We start from the raw sequence: 25,991 nt of genomic DNA, 5'->3' as shown, positions 1-25,991 counted from the left end.
CTGACATACATATGATAGGGAAGCTAAGCAGGGGATAGATGGAAGGAAGTATGACTTCAGGTTCAGACTACACATACCTTTTAAGAGTCCATTCACATCTGTATCAGAGGCTCCAGTGCAGATCTGGCAAAAAACCCCAGACGAGACAGCTGCGCCTATTTCGCCTGGTAAAACGCTAGTTGGAATGCCAGTAGCTGGACATACCCCTTTTTTAATCATTGGAGTCATTTTGGCTCTGACATGTTTCGGTAATTCCGGTATTTTGGAGGACAGAGCCGAACAACGAAAATGTTCTGGAACTCCCGGCGCAGGTGTGAATAGGGCCTACATTTTGAGCAGTGTTGGCATGAACTAAGTTTAAGAGTAACTGTACTTTTTGCAACTTTTGACATGGCAAAAGTTTTGATTACTGGGCTCCCATAGATTGCTGAAACGATTGCAGCACTCACCTGAGCACACCCTTCGACTGTCATTGTTGCTGGCTCCTCTTGGCAGCTGGAGACTGATGCATGGCGGTCTATAGACATCTTCTGTAGACCTCTATGCATCAGTCTTTAGTTGCTGAGAGGAGCCAACAGGGAGTGACAACAGCACAGTGCTGCAGCGCCATGATTACGGGGTCTTGGCAGCAGAACCGCCCCTAATAAAAACTTTTTAAAAGTTGCTGTGATATGTCAAATATTTGCAAACTGTAGTTACTGTTTAACGTATGCCTCGTTGGGTAGTACAGACAATATTCTATGGAACTACAATCAATTACAGTTCAATACTGCCCATTAAACCAGCCTTTTAGAGAACTGCAAATGTTGTTTCCAAGCTTTATTCTATTGACAAGTAAAGAAAATAAATGATATAAAACATATTTTATCTTAGAAAACCCCTAAACAGGGCAGGTGACTTGCACGCCTCTATCCTCGGCCAGAGCAAGTACTACACATATCACACTCACACTTCTGTGAATACGTTCTTTCCTTGCCAGGACATCAGACTGAGTAAACCAGTTCCACAGGCTGAGCAGAACATAAGGCGGGGGTAAAGCGTGTAAAGGAATGGCATTTGTGAGCCTCTCCCCACATACACTGCAGGGAATGCAGCAGAGCCCAGAAAGAAAAACTAACACCTTACTAGGTCGGAGAAGAGGAATATTGTGATTAGCAATTCCTTAAGTGACCCGACCTAGAATGCACTGTGAGATTTCTTAATCCTCCTCAGCCCTTCAATGCGACACACTTGTCAAGAATGACAGTCCAGGGCATTCGTTACAATTACACCTGGCTTGTGAAAAGTGGCCAACAGGTCAACTAAGTGTAGAAATGAATGAGGATTTTTCCAATGCATCTACAAAATCGTCCAAACAAACGCCAGCCAATGACTAATGACAATCAGAGGTTCTAGTTCGTCGTTCAGCTGGCATAAAAATCATGGTCGGCTCGTGTAGTTTAAACACTGATTGCTCAGTATTTCACATAGGAATGTCAACTGCTGCGTGAGAAGTGACCGAGAACTGCATGATTCTCAATGATAAGTGTGCCATCTAAAGAGGCTGCACAAGTGCATACAAGTTGGCGATGACGTCACAGGCTTGTTCGCTCGGGCAAACAAGAATCGAGCACCTCTTGTGTCTAAAAGGAGCTTTAAATGATAAATGAAGCAACCAAGCAATTAGTCTCCTTACACACTTTGCGCATAACCTAATAGACAATTTTACGTGGGGAATATATTTGGGCTGATGGGGAGGTAGGTCACACCAATAAAAAGGAGCAATTGCCTCCGATTTATCTGTTTTAGTAAATATTTGCATTTGCTGATCAGATTAATTACAGGAAGGAGCTTTTTTCTCAACAAACTGCTGGAGTACATTTAATTAGGGGTCTATCCATGGAACTAAATGTACCATGTTTGGGACAAAGCTGAACTTCTGCAAAATAGTTTGGTTGTACATCCCTTACCCCGTTATGGCGCAATATCAAATTACCTGAATTTATTAAAGGGGTTGTCCCGCGGCAGCAAGTGGGTCTATACACTTCTGTATGGCCATATTAATGCACTTTGTAATATACATTGTGCATTAATTATGAGCCATACAGAAGTTATAAAAAGTTTTATACTTACCTGCTCCGTTGCTAGCGTCCTCGTCTCCATGGTGCCAACTAATTTTCGCCCTCCGATGGCCAAATTAGCCGCGCTTGCGCAGTCCAGGTCTTCTCCTGTTCTCTATGGGGCTCCGTGTAGCTCCGTGTAGCTCCGCCCCGTCACGTGCCGATTCCAGCCAATCAGGAGGCTGGAATCGGCAGTGGACCGCACAGAAGAGCTGCGGTCCACGGAGGCAGAGGATCCCGGCGGCCATCTTCACAGGTAAGTATAGAAGTCACCGGAGCGCGGGGATTAAGGTAAGCGCTCCGGTGAGCTTTCTGTACGTCCCTGCATCGGGGTTGTCTCGCGCCGAACGGGGGGGGGGGGGGTTGAAAAAAAAAAAAACCCGTTTCGGCGCGGGACAACCCCTTTAAGTTGGAAGGTGTGAAACTTGAAGAATGCAGAGAGTCATACAAGTGCACGAAGATGGAGATTATTATTATTAGCTATAGAGAAGAACTAAAAGACTGAGTTTGGTCTGCCGCCAAAGTTCATTCTATCAATACCTCCAACTTCAACATACTCTTGTAAACCAAGCCATGACAACTAAGGTGGCTATAGGATCTAGTCTAATTTTTAATAATACATTTACTGCAGGTAAAACAAAAGGCCTCATTCATTTTTCTGTGAGTACCTTCTGTTTATTTTACCACCAATTATTCATTTTGTCCACTAAATCTAAGTGGGAGGCAGATGTTGGCCCCGTCATGGAAGAAGATGCATTTTGGCCTTAGTAACTATTTTGGGCCATGGCTTGTTAAGATCAATGTACTCTCAAGACTGCTCCAAATAAACCCGTTTGGGGGTATTTTTTGCCCAAGATAAAATGATGCCCCTTATGAGTTGGCTGAGTGTTATGTCCACTACTGGACTACATTTCCTGTAACGTGTATTGGCTTCTTTTCTCAGTTTACTGTGAAAGGGGTGGGCGGCTAGAAGAGATCTCTGGCCCGCTCCACCTCCATTCACTGAGTGATTATCACAAGAGCGCTGATGGTTGGGACTACTGTAAAAGGACCCATAGCATGCTATGACATATCGCTAAGATATGCAAAAGCATTATGTTTAGAGATGAGCGAACCTACTCGTTTCGAGTAATTACTCGTTTCGAGTAATTACTCGATCGAGCACCGTGATTTTCGAGTACTTCCGTACTCGGGTGAAAAGATTTGGGGGGCGGGGGGAGGCGTGGCGGAGCGGAGCGGGGGGTAGCAGCGGGGAACAGGGGGGAGCCCTCTCCCCCCCCCCCCACTCACCCACGGCGCCCCCCGAATCTTTTCGCCCGAGTACGGCAGTACTCGAAAATCGCGGTGCTCAGGCGAAAAAAGGGCGTGGCCGAGTAGGTTCGCTCATCTCTAATTATGTTTGATTCGGCGGTGAATCAAAAGCACTGGTATCTCCTGGTGATATGCCATCACTTAATAGTATGGAAGCCTAAAGTGTAACTAAACTTTTTAAAAACTTCTAATATGTCAGTGATATATCAGAAGTTTTGATTGTTGGGGTTCTGAGTGCTGAGACCCCCACTGATAGCTAAGTGCTTCTTTCTATTCTTTTTAGCGGAGTGCTGTGCCCCTTCACCTGTCATCGTGAGCAGTGTTAAGACTCTACAGACTTTCTATGGAGTCTGTACACCACTGTGAGCAGTGGCAGAAGCCGCCAAATGGGCACAGTGTGTAGATGTGCTCCTCTTCCAGTTAGTTTTAGCAGTTGGTGGGGGTCTCAGCACCTGGAACCCTAACGATCAAAACTTCTGACATGTCAGAAATTTAGAAAAAGTTTAGTTACACTTTAAATGTAGTTCACTTATTTTTACCTGCACAGTTCAGTGCCAGAGTGCTCCAGCTCTTCCCAGGACAGGTGAGCGCCTGTCTGACGCAACAGCTTGATCACCTCAATTTGTCTATAACAAAAAAAAAGGAGAAAAAGATTCCATTATTTTGCAGCTTATCACAACCAATGAACTTCGCCATCTAAGGTTCTTCTACACAGAAGCTTCATTGTTCTACTGCAGGGAATATTATTCTTCAGGTGTTTAGCAATAAGATTTACAACTGAAGCAGAAATGTAGATATTTATTTAGGACAAGACCTTGCTGATGGAGGAATTTGTCGTCCACCTGAAATAAAATAGTCAAGCAAATTACATATTGTGCTCATTTCCTCCTCATAAACTTCTAAAGTATAGACTCTGTATTTCGCCATCATGTCGGCAATTGGGCAATGCCAAATCTAGTAGACAGATGGTCCATGCAGAAATGACATTTTAAAAGAAAGGGAACATGCCGATTAGCTGTAAAGAGTACTGTAGTAGACGACATAAGTAAATGTATATTGTGGTGTTTTTTTTTTTAACCTACCGTATATACCGGCATATAAGGCGACGGGGCGTATAAGACGACCCCCCAACTTTCACCTTATACGCCGGTATTACAGTGGAGAAAAAAAAAAATCAGTACTCACCTCCCCCGGCGTTCTGTCGCGCTCCGGCAGGATGTCGCTCGCTCCTCGTCCCCGGCGCAGCATTGCTTTCTGAATGCGGGGCTTGAAATCCCCGCCTCCAGAAAGCTAATACACACGCCGTCAGCCAGTTACATAGAGTGATTGGCTGAAGCCACGTGTGTTTTAGCCAATCACAGCCATTCAATGCTGTCATTGAATAGCTGTACCGGCTGACGGCGTGTGTATTAGCTTTCTGGAAGCGGGGATTTCAAGCCCCGCATTCAGAAAGCAATGCTGCGCCGGGGACGAGGAGCGAGCGACATCCTGCCGGAGCGCGACAGAACGCCGGGGGAGGTGAGTAATGATTTTTTTTTTTTACACTTTTTTTTTTTTGTATTACCGGCGCATAAGACGACCCCCGACTGCAGAGCAGATTTTTCGGGGTTCAAAAGTCGTCTTATACGCCGGTATATACGGTACATACTTATTGCAGTATCCTATGGGAGACATTCCCTGATAGACGGCATTGATGGTTTGCTGAAGATTTCCCAGGATAAGAACTGTGAACTGAGCCTTTGGGTAAAGCCAAGAGTCCTATTTTGACTTTTTTGTCCCGTATCGTTCCATACACCTCTTGATACTACATATTACGTACAGAGCTATGTACAGTATCTGGCTTGCACGACCACATCCAGAGTGTTAGTTTATCACAGATAACACTAATCAAGCAATGTTTACCGAGTTTAATGGTCTGTGCTGTAAAATGAAGTCAAGAACCAATTACACTTGTTTAAAAGTCAATTAATGCTGAGCTGCTTTGTTCTAATAGAAGATACGGCTCTTAATTGTGTCATAATTTACTGTTAAAGTACAATCCAAAGCCAGCACGTCTGTCCCTCAATAATAATGTACTGACAAGTATGGACTAAAGGATCCTATGTACAGTATATATGTAGACCCTAGCTATATTTCCCTAATTCTGCATCTGTGGTACCAGTGTGATGCTGGATTAGCAGATATGTCAGAGCGTAGGACAGCTTTTTAATTGGGTTTAAAAATTTGTTAAGATGACTTGTCCTAACTTGAAAGGGATCTTAATATTGTTTACGATGCTAGATGCACCCAAGACATGCCCTTTGCATTAAGGTGTGCCCTTTAATTTATAAGATATTGCAGATGAACCTGCATGATCTGTACTATATCCTTACAAACTGTACGCAGTCTGCATTGCTTTAGCACCTGCATGCAGTACAGGCATCTGCGCTGTGTTCCATGGATAATATATAGTGTGCCCGCCATAGTTACGTCCAGGGCCGTGTGCGGAAATAAGCGTACAATGCATCAACATAGAAAAATTAAAACCGCTGTAGATTTTACTAATAAAAATAATTACTTCCACAAAAACAGGCAACCAATACACAAACTCTACACAATAGAAAAAGGATTACACACTACCCACATTAGTACCATCGCTTCCATTTCTAGCTTAAGTCAAAGCTAACCTTTAAAAGACAACTCCTGAAGGACCAGACCCTAAAAATATGAAACTTGAAAGAAAAGGAAGCTCTTTTAAAGGGATTCTAAATCTTTGCCCACTTATAAAGACTATATAAATATATCCAGCCCTTTTGTTCTTTTACCCGTTGCTGTAAGAGAATAAGACCACTTCCGCAGGGGCTGTCGTGCACTTAGCGTTCCAGGAATGGTAAACGGTGACACACTTGTCTATGGGCCATGTCAAGTTTTGCAGTTCCATGTAAGTGAATACTGCAATGCTCAACTCCCAGGGACAAAGGTTGTGCAGTTTGGGAAATAAAAAAAAAAATTAAAAAAAAATATTTTAGATTCTGGACACCCCCTTTAACCCTTTCTTGCACGACACTATACTATACTGCAGGAAAAGACTTTGCACACAGCACTATGTGATTATGGAGGGGGCTCCAGGACACAACACATTCACATGTACTATTCTTGTCTGAGATTTCGGACCACAATGCAGTGATTTTTCAAACTGGAACTATTGGTCTGAGTGAAAAAAGGAAAAGAATAATCGCTCCGGTGAGCGAACCCACTGTTCTGTCCATCTCTGAATCGGAGAGAACTCACATGGGAAAATTGCCCGTGTGCATACATCCTTAAGATGTCAGCCATCTGTCCAAGAAGCAGAAATGGCTCAATAACATGTTACCTTTAACCAAACTTGTACTATTATTATTTTATTTTTTTAAGGTGGGAGCACTCAATGGTTCACAGGCACCTAAAGAATTTGGGGGGCTCTGTGGGAAAAAAATCCTGAGAGAAGAAACAACCCATGCCTGTATTATATAACTCCAAACCAACAAGCCCATGCAGGAGCTCCTAAGGCTGTGATCCTGTCTTAACATCTCATCTTGGAATACGTAATGACACGGTGTTGTATGCTAGCCTGCCTCAGAACAGGAGTGGTACTGATAACTTTCAGCTCTTCCAGAAGTTCCTGAGGCGCTGCAGGGTGTGGCACTAAAGGCCTACTTTCTCACATTAGTAGAGTTCAACTCTTACACAGAAAATTAAAGTTTAATATTCCTGCTCCTAATGGAAAAACATGAACACACAGAGCAGTGGCCAGTGGGAACAGGTTATAGCATCAGATTCATAAAAGGTTTATCACAATAAGAGAAAATTCCATAAATGCTTAAGACAACGTCTTTTTAATTAAAGCCCCCTAGAAATCAGCTTATCAGAGGGTGCTGCTGGGACCCTAGGAATCAGGTGGTCTATGTAGGGGAACACTCCAGAAAGTGTTTTAGGTTCCACCATAGCAAAAATGGAAGTAGAATATGGTACCAATTCACATTAAAGGAGTTGTTTCGGGATTTTTTGTAATGATGACTTATCCTCAGGACAGGTCATCTATAGATGATCAGAGGGCATCCCCACCGATCAGCGGATTCCTATGCCCGCTGTCACTGTGGACAGCGCAGGAAGTAGGCAGTGCGGTCTGTGGTGCAGCTCCCAATGAATCCAATGGGAACTGTGTCTGCAGTACCAATCCAGGCTGCTGCAATTTTGTCAGCACAATCTGTACCCAGCACTGACCACATTGACAGCAGCTCCAATAATCAGCTGATCAGTAGGGACTCTTGGACAGGTCATCAATAGGATTTTTTTTTAAATATATGCATTTACATGGATATTCCATTAAAGTGGTTGTCCAGGACTAGGTGGATTTATTTTTCTATTTTCAAAAGCCCTATTTGGGAGTTCTAAGTAAATTGGGGGCCTTACTCTATTTGCCATAGCAGGAAGCAACTACAGACAATGCAACCCACTCTGGAGGACCTGGCACTTCCATGTGTTATACAGACAGCCTATTCATAACTACTTTGTTTTCCCTGGGGGTGACGGTGCAGGGAAATTGAACATTCAGGGCTCCGGCACAGGAGCTTATGTGTAGATACGCTCGCGGGAGAAGGACACTATTGCGCTCTGAATGAAGCGTGATCACGTTTCCACGCCTTTTACTGTACATTTTTGTGCTGCCGGGCGCATTCACATCAGTTTAGGAGACACCCACGCTGGTTTTGAACTGGCGCGGTAGCCTAATTAGTCCTCGGTGTAAGAAAAAACACTGCGAAATTGCAAAGTTACACATGTGATTTCGTGCAGACTGAGTGTGCATTTACACGCCCCCATAGACTCCTCTTAAGCCTCAGGTCTACAAATGTGCATGAAAATAGAGCATGGTGTGTATTTTTCGCCTGACGGAAACGCAGGTGCATAAATGCTCAATATGAGGGAACCCATTGAAATCGCCCGAGTGCAGGAGCCTTTAAGGTGCTTTTAGACAGAATGATTATCATTCAAACGAGCGAAAGAATCATTCGGTCTAAACCCGAACAAATGGTCAAAGAATGAATGTCATCGTATATTTGCTGTGTGCCGCACAAGTGTCTTTGCAGGCAGCACACAGCAAATTAGGCTCATATGGAGACGCTCTCAAAGGACCCTTAGAGAAGCTTCTCTTTAGGGTATCTTTCTAACTGATCATTTGTTTGGAAATCTAGCCTGAGATCCTTAACGCCCTTTTACAGGGACAATTCTTGTTAGGAGTTGTTCAAAACTGTGCAAATGCATGCAGAGAATGAACGGCTTAGCGAGAGTTGTTCAGTTTCAGCATGCAGAAGCCTGAATGACCAGCCGTTCAGTGTAAACAGCAGTCGTTCAGTTGTGAGTGACTGCCTACTTACAGTGAATCGAGGCGGGTGGGGAAGAACGCTCCCTGGCCGCCCCACTCTGAGCCATGCCAGCGAAGCACGGGAGCGAGCTTCACTGGGATGCGCCATCAGGTATCGTTTGCCTGATCGCTCGTCCCGCGTAAATGGGCACTAACAAAAAGAGATTGTACAAAGGGGGACAACCTCTCTAATCTTTACGCAATTTCTATTACTAATGGTTTGAGCTGTGGAAGTAAAAGAAGGATCCTGCTGAGAAGATTCTCACATACAAGTAGAGCCTACGCAGTAATTATATGGAGTAAGAAAGCCAGTGATTGCCACAGACTGCATCAAGTGTTTCTTCACTGTGTGTCGACAGCAGCTACATTAATAAAGTAGTCCCACCTTCAAGCCTCTTTTGTCTGTACATGCCCACATGACAATCTCACAGAATATACTTTATTCAGAATTCTGGTTTCTTTTTTCCACATAATATATTTTAGAATAATTATAAAGGACTTTGCATCTATGAATAATAATACCAGTGATACAAACAACTGCATTACCAGCACATTGCTCTCGGTAAAGTTATTATCATGGGCTTCACCACATAAGGCAATGCCAGCCCTTCACCTCAGATGGCACTTGTCCCTGACTGCAGGGGGCAGGATTTTGGCAGACAAACAGTCCAACTTGGCACTTTTCCATCTCCAATTTGATGTGGTGGTGGTTGGGGGGTGTACAATATTACTTTGTCTTGTGATATTGAGCAAACCAAATACTGCTGTAGGTCAGTGGTGTCCAGCCTGTGTTATAGCTTTGCAAGAGTTGGACACCACTGAACAATGACATTACTTTTAGAAGGTACAGACAATACCGTAATTAAAGGGGCTCTCTACAGATTGGGCAATCATCTCGCCGTGTGTGAAATGCATAAAATAACAAGACCTCTCATGTAAATCACCTGAACTTTACTGCATTCATCAACGGCGTGTTCCCATACCGATCCTTGGCATATACTGTTGCACCATTATTGAGCAGATACTGAACCACCTGGTAATGTCCCTCACATGAAGCGACATGCAATGGTGTCCTGCCATCGTAGTCTTCACTGCTCAGGTTAGCTCCCTGGAGAATAAAAAAAGTGAGCTAAATACAAGTTACGAATATTCGAAAAGTGCTTGGAGATGTGCAGACTGCACCTATATGCCCACGGTAGCCACCTGTGCATACAGACCCCCTTGTGTATAGCACAGATACAGCTTACCAAGTAAAAAGCCATTTTTCAAACTTGTATACAGCTATTTCAGACTTATTAGCCCTCATCAGTGCAAAATACTATAAGGAAATCCTAGTTCTATGGCAGTAAGATCTTACAAGCCCCATCTCCATTGATCCATGGTTTCCATATCTTGAATGGCACAACAATAAGAAAATGATGCATACAGTGGTTTATAGGCAGCAATACAGAAGTGTAAAAGCAGAAAAGGCCCAACAGCATTGGAGTTCATAGTATGCAAGTCCGAAAAAAACCAAAACATATGTCCATCCAACCTATCATTCTGCAAGGTTGATCCAGAAGGCGGCAAAGATCCCATGAGGTAGAAACCAATTTTTCTCATTTCAGGAAAAAAATCCTTTTCGACTCCAATCAGAATAATCCCTGGATCAACAAACCTTCTGAATTAATTAGGGACTACAACATGCATTATCGTTACACTCAAGAAAGGCGCCCAGGCCCCTCTTGTACTCTTTTAGTGAGTTTGCCATCACCACGTCCTCAGGCAGAAGATTCCACAGTCTCACTGCTGTTACAGTAAAGAATCATCCCCACGTCCTAAGGCAGAGAGTTCCATAGTCTCACTGCTCTTACAGTAAAGAACCCCCTTCTGTGTCAGTGTAGAAACTTTCTTTTCTCAAGAGCAATGTTTCCCAACTCCAGTCCTCAAGGCACCTCAAGAGGTCATGTTTTATGGATTTCCTCATTATTACACAGGTGATCTAATTATTGTCAGTGCCCCAGATGTTAGTATAGGAAATCCTGAAGACATTATCTGTTAGGGTGCCTTGAGGACTGGAGTTGGGAAACACTGCTCTAAATGTACAGGGTGTTACTGCTACAGTCCTGGGTATAAATAGATCATATGAGAGATCTCTGTATTGTCTTGCGATATACACTCTTGGTAAAAAAAAAAAAAAAAAAAATTTAAGCCCCTAGAAGGAGTTGTCGTTTTGCTGCAAAACTCAGCATGCAGTTACATTAGTTAGAATGCAAATGATTTGAGTTGTGGCTGGTTGAACACCAGACGGCTGTAAGATGCAATCAAAGAGATTATGCCAAGTTGAGAGGGGCGCATTATTAGAATGAGAAGCTAGACTGTCATAACTGGGACAATCCTAAGCAAACTCTTAGGTGGTGTTGGGACCAGTGGATGCGTGAGGGCACGCAAACAAAGCAACTGGCCTCAGGAAGCCCTTGAGAGAACACCAGTAAAAAAAGATTGTCTGAACATCCAACAAGCACGAGCAGCTCCAACTGTTCCGTTGTCCGCCATCCAGAGACAGTTGGCGCCATCGTTGCAGACCCCTGTGTCTGTCGGAATCATTTCCAGGAGCTTAGCTGAAGGACATTTGGTCTCACAGAGTTTGTTATGTGTACAGCCTTGGACACCCTCCCACAGTCAGCTCAGTTTGCACTTGTGTCATAAACGACAAAACTGGACAGCTACAAAATGGAACCTTCAGCAGCAAATCCAAGTTTAGTTTGACAACAGTGTTTGTGTCTAAAGACCTAGTGGTGAGCACTTCAATCCTGCCTTTGCCTTGGAGTGGCACACTGCCCCACTGCTGCTGTGATGGTCTGAGGAGCCATCGCATACAACAGTTGGTCACCCCTAGTAGCGGTACAAGGGACAATGACAGCTCAGCGATATGTTCAGGACATCCTGCAGCCACATGTGTTCCTCTCATGGCGGCTTCCAAAAGGCATCTTCCAGCAGGATAATGCTCGTCGCACACACAAGAGTGTCACAAGATTGTCTCCACAACATTGTCACACTTCTGTGGTCTGCCTGGTCGCCGGATTTTTTGCCAAAAGAACATTTTTGGGACCGTCCGGAATGTCAGCTTTGACAGCCTAGAAGTTTGCTGAGTTACACCAAATGTGGACAGATATTCTGCAGAATACCATACGGAACCTGTATACCTCCATGCCCGCTGTATCACGTCTTGTATCCAATCTACAGGCAACCCAACAGGGTAGTAGAGCCTCCATGCCCTCCTGTATCACATCTTGTATCGTAGCCAGAGGTGGCCCAACAGGGTACTAGAGCCTCCATGACCTCCCGTTTAACATCCAAGCTAGAGGCGGTACAACAGGGCCCTAGCACCTTCATGACCGCCCGTATCACATCTTGCATCCAAGCTAGAGGTGGTACAACAGGGTATTAGAGCCTCCATGCCTGCCTGTATCACATCTTGTATCCAAGCTAGAGGCAGTACAACAGGGTACTAGAGTCTCCCTTCAAAAGTTCAGTTTTCCGTGATAACTTACATTTTGTGCTGATATCGTAAGTAGAGATGCGTGAGCACGCTCGTTTAGAGCTGATGCTCGAGCGAGCATCAGTCTTTTCGAGTAACTTATTACTCGTCCTAGCACCATGTGGTGGGGAGCAGCGGGGGGAGAGAGAGTTACTCGAAAAGACCGATGCTCTCTGGAGCATCAGCCTTAAACGAGTGTGCTCGCTCATCTCTAATCGTAATCTCTTACTCATATCAACATTACAATCACAAGTTTCACCCAAAAGAAAGTTTCACCCAATTTTGACAACGCCTACGTGCTTTAATTGTTCAGACAATGTGTATTTATATATAGTTATTATATCACCCCTCAGCCGTCTTCTTTTCTATTTCTTTAAATAAACAGTCCCAATTTAACCTCTCTGGTTCTTGTAGTCCACCCATTACATTTATTACTTTTTACTTTTTTTGCCCATCTCTGAATGCGCTCAAGCTCTGATATGTCCTTCTTGAGTAACGGTGCTCAAAACTACACAACATTCCATATGTGGTCTAACCGTGACTTCTAAAGCAGAAGAACAATGTTCTCATCATGTGCTCTTAGACCCCTTTTGTTGCCCTTCATGATCCTATTTGCCTTGGCAAGAGCTGCCTGACACTGGTTGCTCTAGTTAAGTTTACAGCTAGCTAAAATCCCCAAGTGCTTTTCCATGTCAGTGTTACCCAGTGGTTTCCCATTTAGTGTGTAATGGTTCAGTACAGAATGTATCCTAGAAATCTGCTTGGATAGTTTCCCAAATCACAGGTGGCCAATTTAATATGGACACCCCGGCTGCTGCAGGGTAAATGTAGTATTACCTGTAGGTCATTTAGGTGAATGTCTATTTAAAACATGGATAGCCCGAATTTGCCAATGGGAGATCACTGCTTGTTAGTGCCACTCCGGCTCATACAGCAGGGAACTTCCTCTATGATGTCTGTACCCCCTAATATGCACTGACTGAATAACCCCTTCAACTTTCTATTGCATTTAAACATGACATACGACACTGCCTAAAGAACGTTGGCACCACAGGAGCAGGAGGGTGGTATCCGGCCAGAAGGGATTTAATATTATTTCCAATTTAGCAGCTCGAACTTGAAGCAAAGCCTTCCTACATATAAAGTAATTATTACCATGTCCCTTATTGCTTCCAGGGCATTAACATCTCCAGTTTTAGCAGCTGCACAGGCCAGAGCCGGGGTGAGGGCATCTCTGACTGCCTCCAATTCCTGCAACACAGAAGAGATGGTTAATGACTTACCATGCCACCTTGTACACAAGCATCTAAGCTAAATAACCAAAAACCCAATGATAGTCGTCATACAGTAACTGTTCTGTTTTATAGGTCAGAACAAAGATCTAATGGCCCATACATTTCCTCCTTCCTAAATGTGAAATTAGACAAATTGTATAATTGATGGGAAAATCCATTTTAAAACACTTAAGTATTTCCAATACTTGAGTCATAGCTCCCATTACTAGAACTATGGTCTCCCACCGTTGGCTGTATGGAAACTACAACTAAACTTCCAATATGCTATATAGCTTCTCAAGGGCTGAAAGAAACCTAGGAGGTGAGTGTTCAAATGCTGTTTTGTAAACTAATGCCCAGTAAGACTAACACAGACAGACCCCAGTGGTTCAGTCTCTTCTACACATAATTAGGGTACTTTTACATGGGATGACTCTTGCTCCTGTGCTTTCACAGTCGTTCACTGTATGGAGGATTGCACCGGAGATTTCTTCTGTCCACCCACCACCATTCACTGTGAACAGGCAGCTGTTTAAAGATGAACAACTGCCTATTTACACTCAGCAAGAAGTTGCTCACTAATCACTTTGTTTCAATTCGCTGAGTGGTTTCTTGCTCAACACCCTGTCGGGTCTTGTGTTTACATGGAACAACTATCGCTTAAAAAAAAAAAAATCGCTTGCTTGACCGAATCTTTTGGTTGATAGCTGGCCTGTGTAAAAGTACCCTTACATGTAGTCTAGACCAAGACTTCCAAGCTGGGGCTAGTGATAAACTGAAGAAAGGAAACTTACATACAAGTAATTATAACAATGTATCTTTAATTTCTGATGAGACCGTACCTCTTTACAGCTCACACCAACAGACTTGGCGACAACTTGAATGAACTTGCTGTCTCGCAGGGAGATCTTTGCTCCTGTTGCACTGACTGTCATCTCGCCCCTGAGGTTCTCAAACAGCATCTACAATAAACATGATCTGTGTTAAATTAATGATATATGATCGATATGTCATCATTTCCTGATAGTCAGGGGTCCAACTGACGAAGCCTCCTCAGAATGAGTGTTGCGACTCCTTTACAGCAGCGCTCTCATCTGCCCACTGTGCAGTTAACATAACCTTAAATATACGGTGGGGCCCCTTTGTTCAGATGATTGGCAGGGTTTCTAGAGGTTGGACTCCCAACAATGAAGATGTGATGGCATATTCTACTGCTGCAGCATAACGTCCAATGACTGAAAGAACCCTTTAAAGTACTGTCAAACCTCCTTGCAGTTTCTTTGACTTAAACTTGGTACTAATTCTAGGAACATTTTGCTTGGCTACCCTATTTAATACTGCGGTTGTGTCCCCCTTGCAGTTATGCTGACATAGCAATAAGAAAAGCCTACACATGAAGCACTCTTCCTTGTGTCTTATTTAGGCCATCAGCTGGCAGGGACTGAGAACCCATGTACCCAGTGGTGTTAATCTAGAAAGGCTTTGACTCACACAGCACCGTCTTACTATGCAAGGATGGCAGACGTTGGCTCCACTCTACTTCGCCGGCGCTTATTACTTAGACAGATATTTCAGAGCTCCATTTTCTGCACAACTACAAACCAAGTAAGGTGAATATAACCATGACAAGATAGGTAACGCATTTCACCGGTAGCTTCCTCAGGCCAAGTGAAGCAATAGTGAAATGTGTTGCTCATCTTACCTTGATCTTGTCAAAATAAAGAATTTTATACTTGCCTTACCTGGCTCCTGGTCCAACGCCAATTGCAGCTTCCGACACACATATGGCTATATACGTTTTAACGCCACATTTCCCATACAGTTAGATCATATACAGACGTCCACAGTATATGCCGTACATGAAGCGGGTTCGAGAAGCTAGCCTGTTCTATACATGGCGGGTATTGGCCGCAGCAGCCGCGAATGGAGAGAACTCAGATTACAGATGTTAATCCTTTAAATGCTGCTGTCAATTCTGACAGAGGCATATAAATGTCCTGAACGGCCCTATCGCAACAAGATTTGTGGGACTGCAGAATGTTACCTGTAAAACAGCAGCATCAATAACCCTTGGTCATGAAAGGGTTAATCCGATTTTTTTTATTTTTTTTTTACATTTTCATAAAAGAACCAGCACTGACCAGAACATCCAATGATAATAAAAAGTCTACACACCCTGTTAAAATGCCATGTACTTGTTGTGTTAAAAAATCCAACAAAGATTAATCATTTCAGACTTATTTCTACCTTCAATGTGATTTTCTGTACAATCCATAGAAAAACAAACTAATCTTTTAGGATCGATGATAAACATAAATATTGTAGATGCATAAATATGCACATCCTAAAACTAATAGTTTGTTGATGTACCATTTAACTTTATGACAGCATGCAGTCTTTTGGCTAGGTGTCCATCAGCATGGCACAACTTTGACTTGGCAATCTTTGCCCACTCTTCCTTGCAAAAGCGCTCCAAATCTGTCAGATTGTGAGGGCATCTCATGTGTAGTGCCCTCATCAGGTCAACCCACAGATCTCCAATGGGATTCAAGTCTAGGCTCTTCCAAAACGTTGACCTTCTGGCGAAGCCATTCTTTTGGTCAGTTGGAGGTATGCTTTGGATCATCGTGCCGAGAGGTGAAATGCCTCTTCATCTTCAGTTTTTTTTTTGCAGAGGCCTGAAGCTTTTGTGCCAAAATAGACTGATATTTGGAACAGTTTATAATCCCTCCACCTTGACTAAAGCCCCAGTTCCAGTAGCAGAAGTAAGGTAAAAGCAAAGTCCACTGGTGTAAGCACCGAGTCATGACTGACTCCTAGGGTGACAGTTTTCTTGGCAGACTGTTTTTGTGGGGTAGTTTGCCACTGCCTTCCTCAGTTATCTTTTACCCCCAGCAAGCTGGGTACTCATTTTACTGACCTCAGAAGGATGGAAGGCCTCGCAACTTTTAGGTCGTGAGCAAGAGCTCAGAACTGCATTTCTGCTGCCTTAACACTCTGCGCCACACGAGGCTCCCCAGTTGCAGAAAAACAGGCCCAGAGCATAACACTGCCTTTACCAGGTGATGCGCAGTGTTGGGTTTATATCAAACACGGCTTTTGGAATTATGGCCAAAAAGTTCCCCCGGGTCTCATCAGACCATAACACATTCTCCCACACACTTTTGGCAGACTTGATGTAGGTTTTGGCAAAACATAGCGGGGCGTGGATGTTTTTCCTTGTTAGAAAAGGCTTCTGTCTTAGCACCCTCCCCCACAGCCCAGACATATGAAGAATACGGGAGATGCTTGTCACATGCACTACTCAAACAGTAACATAGTATGTAAGGCCACAAAGACAAGTATGTCCATCCACTTCAGTCTAATTCCTATTTGCCAGAAACTCCTGCAGCTCCTTTATTGTTACTGTGGGCCTCTTGGCAGCCTCCAGGACCAATTTTCTTCTGGTCTTTTCATCAATTTTGAGGGACGTCCAGTTCTTGGCAATGTCACTGTTGTGCCAAATTTAATGCACTTCATGATGACCATCTTCAATGTGTTCCATGGTATATATAATGCTTTAGGTTTTTTGCCCCCTTCTCCTGACTGATACCTTCGAACAATCAGATTCCTTTGACGTGTTGTAAGCTCTTTACGACTTTTAAAGAAAAATGCAACTAAGACAATATCAGTAAAATTCTCCTAGAAGAGCTGAATTTATATGGGGTCAATCCGAATCTGTGTAGATAATGGCAGCGGAGTACTGACTACTATTTATCATGAATCTAAATGTGATTGGCTAATTCTGAACACAACCACCTCCCCAAATATAAGAGGGTGTGAACACTTATGCAATAACATTATTTTAGTTTTGTTGTTTTTACTTTTCCATCCTAAATTATTTCAGTTTGTTTTTCAATGGCATTGTATAGATAACGGGTCACACTGACGGTGGAAATACATCTGACATGATGCATCTTTGTCAGATTTTTTTTTACAATGACAAAAACCTGACATTTTAACAGGGGTGTGTGGACTTTTTATATCCACTGTATTTTTGTGGCCTACCATAGTATAAGACACTGTCCCTTGAAAAGCTGCATGTAGTGATCTGAAATTGCCTTCCTGATGGAGCTCTTTTAGTAAATACCTGTATTTCCCATGAAATAACAATCCCAGAGCATCTAGTCTTAGAACTCTGCATTCATTCCAAGCATCCCTCTGTTATTCCACCTGTAAATGCATGAATAGCTGTGCTTTTCCATTCCCCTCATTAATAGGCCATGTTCCTACACATCGCGACATTGGCAAATGAAAAAAGTCACTAGAACAGAAGAGCTGACGAGTGTTCTTTAAAAATGCTAAAGTAGCACAAAGGCATCTTTATCCTACAGCTAAACCCTGTACCAAATAATAGGTTACCCACTGGGCCAGCATTATCAGTCAACACAAACATTGCTGCCAGTTCTACCACACCTAGCAAGGTCTGCAATGTAGACCTAGCCTAATGGAGAAATTGCAAATAATGTAAAGTTGGTAGAATACTAAAGTTCCAAAACTTCTTAAATGGTAAATTCTGTGTAGAAACCTAACAATGTAAGATATAGGTCCTACTGTCTTATGTCAGCAGTGTTTGTCACCTCATGGCAGTTTGTTGACGGGGAGAGCGCAGTCTCCCAGGTATCCTACTAAGCTGGGCACCACACCTAAAGCCATAGCCCTGTCCTTGTAATTGCTGTAAAAAACAGAGCAATCGCTACTTGCTTGAAAAACAGCATCATCATGTCTTGGTCTAGTTGGACAAGTGTGATTGATATTAATAGCTTCTTTATGTAAGGCGATTTTTATTTAGGTCGAATGAATATTTAATAGAGCGTTCACAAGAAACCATGATTACTCATCGCAACGTTTCTTCATTTTCTACGGACAGTTGAAGACTCCTAGGAATCCAAAAATACCAGGAACAGAGCACCCATGGCCCTGAAAATGTGCAAACTTTTTGGGAGTTCTAAGGCCGCCTGCACACGGGTGGATTTTTGCTGCGGAATCTGCAGCAGGCGTCTGCAGCAAATACCGTCCAGAACATGTTATGGGAAATAGATTCTTCCTGCCCACGAGCAGAAATCAACTGCGGTTTCCGCTGGCGGAGGAAAAGAATCGCAGCTTGCTCCATTCTTGCACGGATTCTGTGTGGCAGCTTCCATTGAAGTCAGGTCACAGATTCCAAGTCTTTGCCTAGCGACTGTGCAGGAAAAAAATCTGCCACCAGATCCATCTGCAGTACAGATGAAAAAATGGAAATACAGGTATGCGCGGACGCCGCTGCTGTCAGGGTCGGATTGTGTTGCGGGCTCCTACATGTGGAATCCAGCTCTGCCATGTGCATACGGTCTTACTGTTGAGCCTTCAAAAATAAATAAAAGTTAAACTGCTCCCTACAATGGTAAGACTAGTATTTACAATATTATGCCCACCGGACAGACACAAAGGATGAGATTTACTAAGCATAATGCAGCAGAATCGTAGAGAACAGTCTATGCACCAACATTTATTATGTGTTTTAGACACTTCCCATGCCGCACTTAGTAAAACTGGGGGGGGAAGTTCTACATGATATTAGTTCCTGTCCCATGAGTTTTGGCACTTCAGTGTATAAACGCTGTTTTATCTGATTGCTGGGGGTCCGAGCAGTAGGAAACCCTGTTGTTAACTTATCGTCAGGGGACTGTTCTAATAAAAAGGGATAGGATTAAATAGGCAACCTTTTTAAGGGAAACTCATGTTCCTCTCGCATCCCTCTGCATAGACTCTTACTATGAACATTATGTTCTCTGCAAGCCTTAAGCATAAAATTTCATTTCAAAAACAATATCGCAACAAAGACTGGGAAGCATGGCAGGGCTTTTTTTAATAAAGAAAAATTGCATGGAATGAAAAAAAAAACAATAAAATATGTATAGACTTTTATTAAAGAAGACAAGAAGAAAATGTTATTAAAAAGAAAAAAGGGGTTTTCTATTGAGGTCACGGGCATTTACATTTCAGGTATGGGGGTTATTTCTTACTACGAAAACTCCCTCCTTTTGCTTGCCATTCTGGTTTGCATTTTTGTACCATTAAGTTACAAGAAATTAAGCTGGGGGTACAAGATAGTGGGGATGGGTGGGATGAGATGCAATAACTGGGATTTATACATTTAGGCTGGGTTCACACAGGGCGGATTTGCCGTGGCTTGGCCGCGGCAAGTCCGCCCGCTAATCTCAGGATTAGCCAGCCATGTGGACGAGATTTCTCAGAAACCTCGTCCACACGGGACGGCCAATCCGCTGCGGTAAATCCGGCTGAAACCGCATGTCTATTTACTTTTTTTTTTTTGTTTATTTTCGTCGCGGCCGCGCTCTCCTCTATGGGAGCGTGGGCCGCTTAAACCGCGGCGGTTCTCCCGGTTTTTGCTGCGGCCAAACCGCGAGATTTCCAACGGGAATCCGCCCTGTGTGAACCCAGCCTTACACTTTGTTGTTATGCTTAGGCCCCCTGTCCACAGACGTGTATTCTATGGAAAGCGCCGGCCCCTGTCCACGAGTGGAGAATCATTGCGATTCTCTGCTCGCGGCGGGCAATGCTGCAAATTGCCCCGATTCTCTGCGGAGATTCAGTGGCAGCTCCCGTGTCGGAGATCTGCCGCGGAACTTCACAAAGCCCGTGGACTTATAGCTTTTTTTGCTGTTTGTACATTTGTACATTTACACTTTCTTAAAAAAAAATATTGCATGCAGCCGCTCTTCTTTCTACTTAGGTCTCATGCCCATGGCCAGGTCGGATTCCGGCTGCGAAATCTAGCAGTGGAATCAAACCCTGTGCCCCAGCATTGATCCCCGCGTACCTGTCAGTTGTCTTCTCTCTCTGCCTGCGGATGTGTCGGCTGTTGATCGCAGTTTTATTTCCACTCATGGGCATTGAAAGCATTTTCCTTGCATGTCCTATGGGGAGTATTTGCTGCGGAATGCGGAGATGAACGCTCGCTCGGGATCTCGCAGTGCAAATACGGCCGTGGGCATTGGGCCTAACTCTATATATATGATTATTGTGATCCTACCTATGATTGAAATTTTTTTAAAATTATTTTTAAATCTGTCGCTCCTATATGAGATTACAATGTATTCTGTGTTTGTATATTAATAAATATATGGTATGTAGTTCTTACTCCATTCTTTTGTGCTGGTATTTAACCCCTTAAGGTCATGGCCTATTTTGGGCATAAGGATGCAACAATTTTTGAGGGATTTTCATCTCCACTTTTCAAAAGCCAAAACCTTATATTTTTCCTCCGACGTGGCTATATAAGGGCTTTTTTTTTTGAGTGTCGAACTGTAGTTTTTATTGGTGCCATTTTTGACTGCATAATCTATATTGGGGGAAAAAAAAGAATACTCCCCTCCGGCGGCGCTGCTGCAGGCTGTCTTTCCCCGGTCTTTTCCGATGACGTTCCAGAGGGAGAGTGCTCCTTCTGTGAACCCTTTACATGCCGCTATCTACATAGATCGCGGCAGCGAAGGCGTTAACAGCGGGGGTCGCTGTCCCAATGCACCCCTGCTATTGCAGGGAAGTTGGCTCCAGTTGCCAGATAGCCCGAGATCAGGAGAGATCCCGCGCTATCCACAAGACGTAAGTGTACACGCTGTTGCGTTAAGTATCCCGCAGCCAGGACGTACACTTATGCCCTGTGGCATTAAGGCGTTATTATATGACGGAGTGATACACAATACGGATTTGTTTGGCATTTATATTAAATACTGGCCTTACTGTTATATGGATGCCCTGTGTTATGTTTACACACTATTGATTAACTGGGGTGTAGTCACTCACAGCAGTCAGGCCAGCGCTAAAAAACAAATGGCCTGACAAGAGGCAGGGTTTGATGCCCGTTTAGATAATTCTTGCAATCCAGTATTTATTCTAGAACTGCTACCTATCCTGACACGTTGGGTCAACAGGATTTAACCCCTTAACGACGGCCCCATCGGGAAACTACGTCCTCAGAAAGTGGGCCTTAATCCTAGAGGACGTAGTTTTATGCATCCTCTTTGGATTGATGCCCACTGGCCTGAGGACGTGACAGCTCCATGCTGTCGGTGCCCGCAGGTAGCCGACAGCATGGAGCTGTCATCCCAGGATGCGGGCAGTCCCCCCCGGCATTGCGATCGGCGCTATAAAATGAATAGCGCCGATCGCAAAAAAGTAAATAAAACAGTGAAAAAAAGTAGTAATTCAGCTGCTATGATGGATCGGATCCATCACGGCAGCTGAAAATACTCACACGGCTTGTCGGCGGTGTCCCCCGGAGATCTGGTCCTCCCGGACCCGCCGGCGGCCTTCTGCGCATGCGCGCCTGACGATGACGTCACGCGCACGCGCAGAAGCCCGGGTGTCCCCGGCAAATTTAAAATCTCCTGGCTCCCGGCTCCTGAAGGTAGCCGGGAACCAGGAGGTGTTACCGGGGACCACTGTGAGCGGTCCCCGGGCCCGCGATCACCGCTATCCATTGCGATAGCGGTGATCGCGAAAAAGTTTAAAAAGTAAAACAAAAGTAAAGTTTCACCTCCCCTCATGGATCGGATCCATGAGGGGAGGTGAAGATACTCACCCCCGGTCCTCTGCGATGTCCCGATGTCCCGGGACCCGAAATCCCCGTCTGCGCATGCGCGCCCGCTGATTGACATCGGGCGCGTGCACAGAGGGGCTCGAGCCCCGGGAAATTCAAAATTGCTCTGCTCCTGGCTGCCATGTGTAGCCAAGAGCAGAGGGATGTCACCAGGGACATGATCACTGTCATCCAATGGATGACAGTGATCATGTAAAGTAAAAAAAAAAGTGCAAAAAGTAAAAAAAAAATAATAAAAAAGGGGTAAAAGGTAAAAAAAAAAAAGTGCAAAAAGTAAAAAAAAAAGTTTTAAAAAGTAAAAAAAAGCTTGCGTTTCATCTCCCCCCACGGATCATATCCGTGAGGGAGGATGAAATGACGTACCTATGTGGCAGGCGCATGCGCAAAAGCTGTGGTTTTTTTAAAATCTCCCTGCTCCTGGCTACAAAACTTAACCGAGAGCCTGGAGATTTCACGGAGGGCCGCGGTGAGCGGTTCCTGATCACGTGTTTGTCGTTATCCAAAGAATAATGGCGATCACGTAAAAGTTAAAAAAAGGTGAAGCTTCATCTCCCCTCACTGATGCGATCGGTGAGAGGAGATAAAATTTTTTACCGGAGGCCTCCGTATTTGCACCCTGACGCAATCTTCTTCCGTGAACTTACCCGGATTCTGTGCATGCGACCGCTGGCAAAACACCGGACACATGCGCAGGAGTCGGGGAGCACAGGAAACTTAATATCTCCTTGCTCCCAGCGACCAACGGTCACAGAGAGCCTGGAGCAGTGACGGGTGGCCTCGTTGAGCGGTCCCCGGTCACGTGAAAAAATGGTAGCGATCTACCTTAGGTCGGTCTCACATGACCGGATAGGAATTACGGATTCCGCATGCGTCTGATCCCCGGTAATACGCAGATCAATCGCATTGGATTACACAATTCCGCTCACATTAACGGTTGGAATTGCGTAATCCACTCGCAGAAAAGAGAACGCAGTAGGTTCTATTTTACCGCGGATATCTGCAACATAGAGCCCATTGTGCTCCATGGTCGTGGATATACCCGCAGCCCATACGCCCGTATACCTTGTATACGGGCTGCGGGTACCCGTGTCATCGCTAAGCGACGGTGCGGGAAATACAAACAACAACAAAAAAAGGTGTACTGCGCATGACCGCCCGTGTAAGTACGCAGTTATGCGCAGTACATTACGCGGCCGTACACAGGGTCACAGCCGGGCTCACAGATGGGATCCGCTGAGGGCCTCCACAAGCGGATTCCACCTACGGCTGCGTGAGCCCAGCGTTATTCAGACCGCTACCTGTAATACGCAATTTACAAGAAGCCCCGGGGACGCTCGCCTTCCTGCAGTTCCAGGAGCAGCTTGTTGAGCGCCTTCTGTGTGAGACCGCCGCACCTCGTCAAGCTTACGGAGACTCACAGAGCGCCACTTTTTACACCCCATCCCCGCCACTAAGGTCAAAAAATGACTCCCAAAAAGCATGAGAGGAGGGGGGATACCCGGTTTTATTGCCCCATGTGCCCATCCCAACCAGCCTCCATAATTACCCGTCTTTGGAAATACTACACAGTTCACATTATTACTTTTATCTAAGATTTGGGGAACGCCGAAAAGGGCGTGGAGGGGGGGGGGGATTTTAGGGAGTCAATTTTTATTCCGTACAAATGAGCAATGGGGCCTGGAATTTATTCAGTTATGCCCTGCAATCCAACTGGTGTTCCCTCCATTATAGGCCTTGCCATGTTTCCTGTAAGTAGATTAGGGCCACAATGGGTATGTTTTTGAACACGGGACAAACGGGGGGATCCATTTGGGGTGAACGTCTTCATTCCTATGTAAACTGTACAAAAAAAAAAGTTTTTAAACTGACAAAATTGCCAAAAAAATGAAAATTGTAATTTTTTTCTTCTGCTTTGCTGAAATTTATTCAAATACTGTGTGGTCAAAATACGCAGTACACCCCTAGATGAATTCGTTAAGGGGTCTAGTTTTTAAAATGGGGATATTTGTGGGGGTCTTTATAGTTTTGGACGCTCAATGACTCTATAAGTGGGCAATGGGGCCTGGAATTTATTCCGTTGTACCCTAAAATCCAACGGGTGCTCCTTCCATTATAGGCCTAGCCATGCGTCCTTTAAGTAGATTAGGGCCACAAGGGGTATGGTTCTGAACACGGGACAAACAGGGGTATCCATTTTGGGGTGAAAGTCTTCATTCCTATGTGTGCTGTACAAAAAAAAACAGTTTTTAAATTGATACAACTGCCAAAAAAATGAAAATTGTAATTTTTTTCCTACTGCTTTGCTTAGATTTATTCAAAAATTGTAGGGTAAAAATACACAGTACACCCCTAGATAAATTCGTTAGGGGGTCTAGTTTTCAAAATGGGATCATTTGTGGGGGTTCTCTGTCGTTTTGGCCGCTCAAGGGCTCTACAAGTGTGCAATGGGGTCTAAATCACCTTCATGCTAAATTTCTGTTCTGAAAGCCACCGACTACTCCTTTCATTTTGGGCCCCGTTGTGCATCCAGACAAAAGATTAGGGCCACAATGGGTATGTCTCTGAACACGGGACAAACAGGGGTATCCACTTTGGGGTGCAAGTCTTCATTCATGTGTGTGCTGTACCAAAAAAGCAGTTTTTAAAACGACAGAATTGCCAAAAAAACGAAAATCACAATTTTTTCCTTTTGCTTTGCTTCAATTCATTCAAAAACTGTGGGCTCAAAATGGGCAGTACACCCCTAGATAAATTCATTAAGGGGTCTAGTTTTCAAAATGGGGTCACTTGTGGGGGTTCTCTTTGATTTTGGCCGCTCAAGAGCTCTACAAAAGTGCTATGGGCCTAAAACTCCTTCAAGGAAAATCTATGTTCTTAAAGCCACCGACTACTCCTTTTGTTTTGGGCCCCATTGTGCATCCAGACATAAGATTAGGGCCACAATGGGTATGTCTCTGAACACGGGAGAAACAGGGGTATCCATTTTGGGATGAAAGGCTTCATTCATGCGTGTGCTGTACAAAAAAAGCTGTTTTTAAAATGACAGAATTGACAAAAAAATGAAAATCACAATTTTTTCCTTTTGCTTGGCTTGAATTCATTCAAAAACTGTGGGGTCAAAATTGTCAGTACACCCCTAGATAAATTCGTTAAGGGGTCTAGTTTTCAAAATGGGGTCATTTGTGGGGGTTCTCTTTGGTTTTGGCCACTCAAGAGCTCTACAAAAGTGCTATGGGGCCTAAAACGCCTTCAAGCAAAATTTATGTTCTGAAAGACACCGACTACTCCTTTCATTTTGGCTCCCGTTATGCATCCAGACATAAGATTAGGGCCACAATGGGTATGTTTCTGAACATGGGAGAAATGGGGGTATCCATTTTGGTGTGTAAATCCTCATTTTCATGGGCTCTATAGGAAAAAAATCTGTCTTTAAAATGACATATTTGCAAAAATATGAAATTTTATTTTTTGTCCCCTAAATTGAACTAATTCCTGAAAAGAACTGGTGGGGTCAAAATACTCATGACCCCCCTCAGTGAATACACTAAGGGGTGTAGTTTTTAAAATGGGGTCATTTGTAGGTGTATCTATTATTCTGACACTTATGAGCCTCTGCAAACTTGGCTTGGTGCAGGAAAACAAAGTGCTCCTCAAAATGCTGAAAAGTAATGTTAAATTTGTACGTCCTCTAAATGGTTAAAAAAAACACAAAAGTTTTTCAAGTGTGCATTCAGAATAAAGTAAACAGATGGAAATACATATCCTA

General features: G+C 44.0%; 1 protein-coding gene across 2 annotated transcripts in view; it reads right to left on the bottom strand.

The window, feature by feature from the left end:
- ASPG (asparaginase) overlaps nucleotides 1–25,991 on the bottom strand; it is a 97,057-nt gene that overhangs the window by 18,462 nt on the left and 52,604 nt on the right. For both annotated transcript variants that reach the window (XM_066608140.1, XM_066608141.1), the window contains 4 exons: nucleotides 14,427–14,546; nucleotides 13,466–13,561; nucleotides 9,735–9,898; nucleotides 3,950–4,036 (listed from right to left, as the gene is read on the bottom strand). In XM_066608140.1, coding sequence (XP_066464237.1) covers nucleotides 3,950–4,036; nucleotides 9,735–9,898; nucleotides 13,466–13,561; nucleotides 14,427–14,546 — 467 coding nt within the window. The remainder of the gene's footprint in view (nucleotides 1–3,949; nucleotides 4,037–9,734; nucleotides 9,899–13,465; nucleotides 13,562–14,426; nucleotides 14,547–25,991) is intronic.

This window comes from Eleutherodactylus coqui, chromosome 6, assembly GCF_035609145.1.
Source record: "Eleutherodactylus coqui strain aEleCoq1 chromosome 6, aEleCoq1.hap1, whole genome shotgun sequence".
In the NCBI taxonomy this organism is placed as follows: domain Eukaryota; kingdom Metazoa; phylum Chordata; class Amphibia; order Anura; family Eleutherodactylidae; genus Eleutherodactylus; species Eleutherodactylus coqui.
Note: the sequence above shows the minus strand (reverse complement) of the source record. Positions and strands in the feature narration are given on the sequence as shown.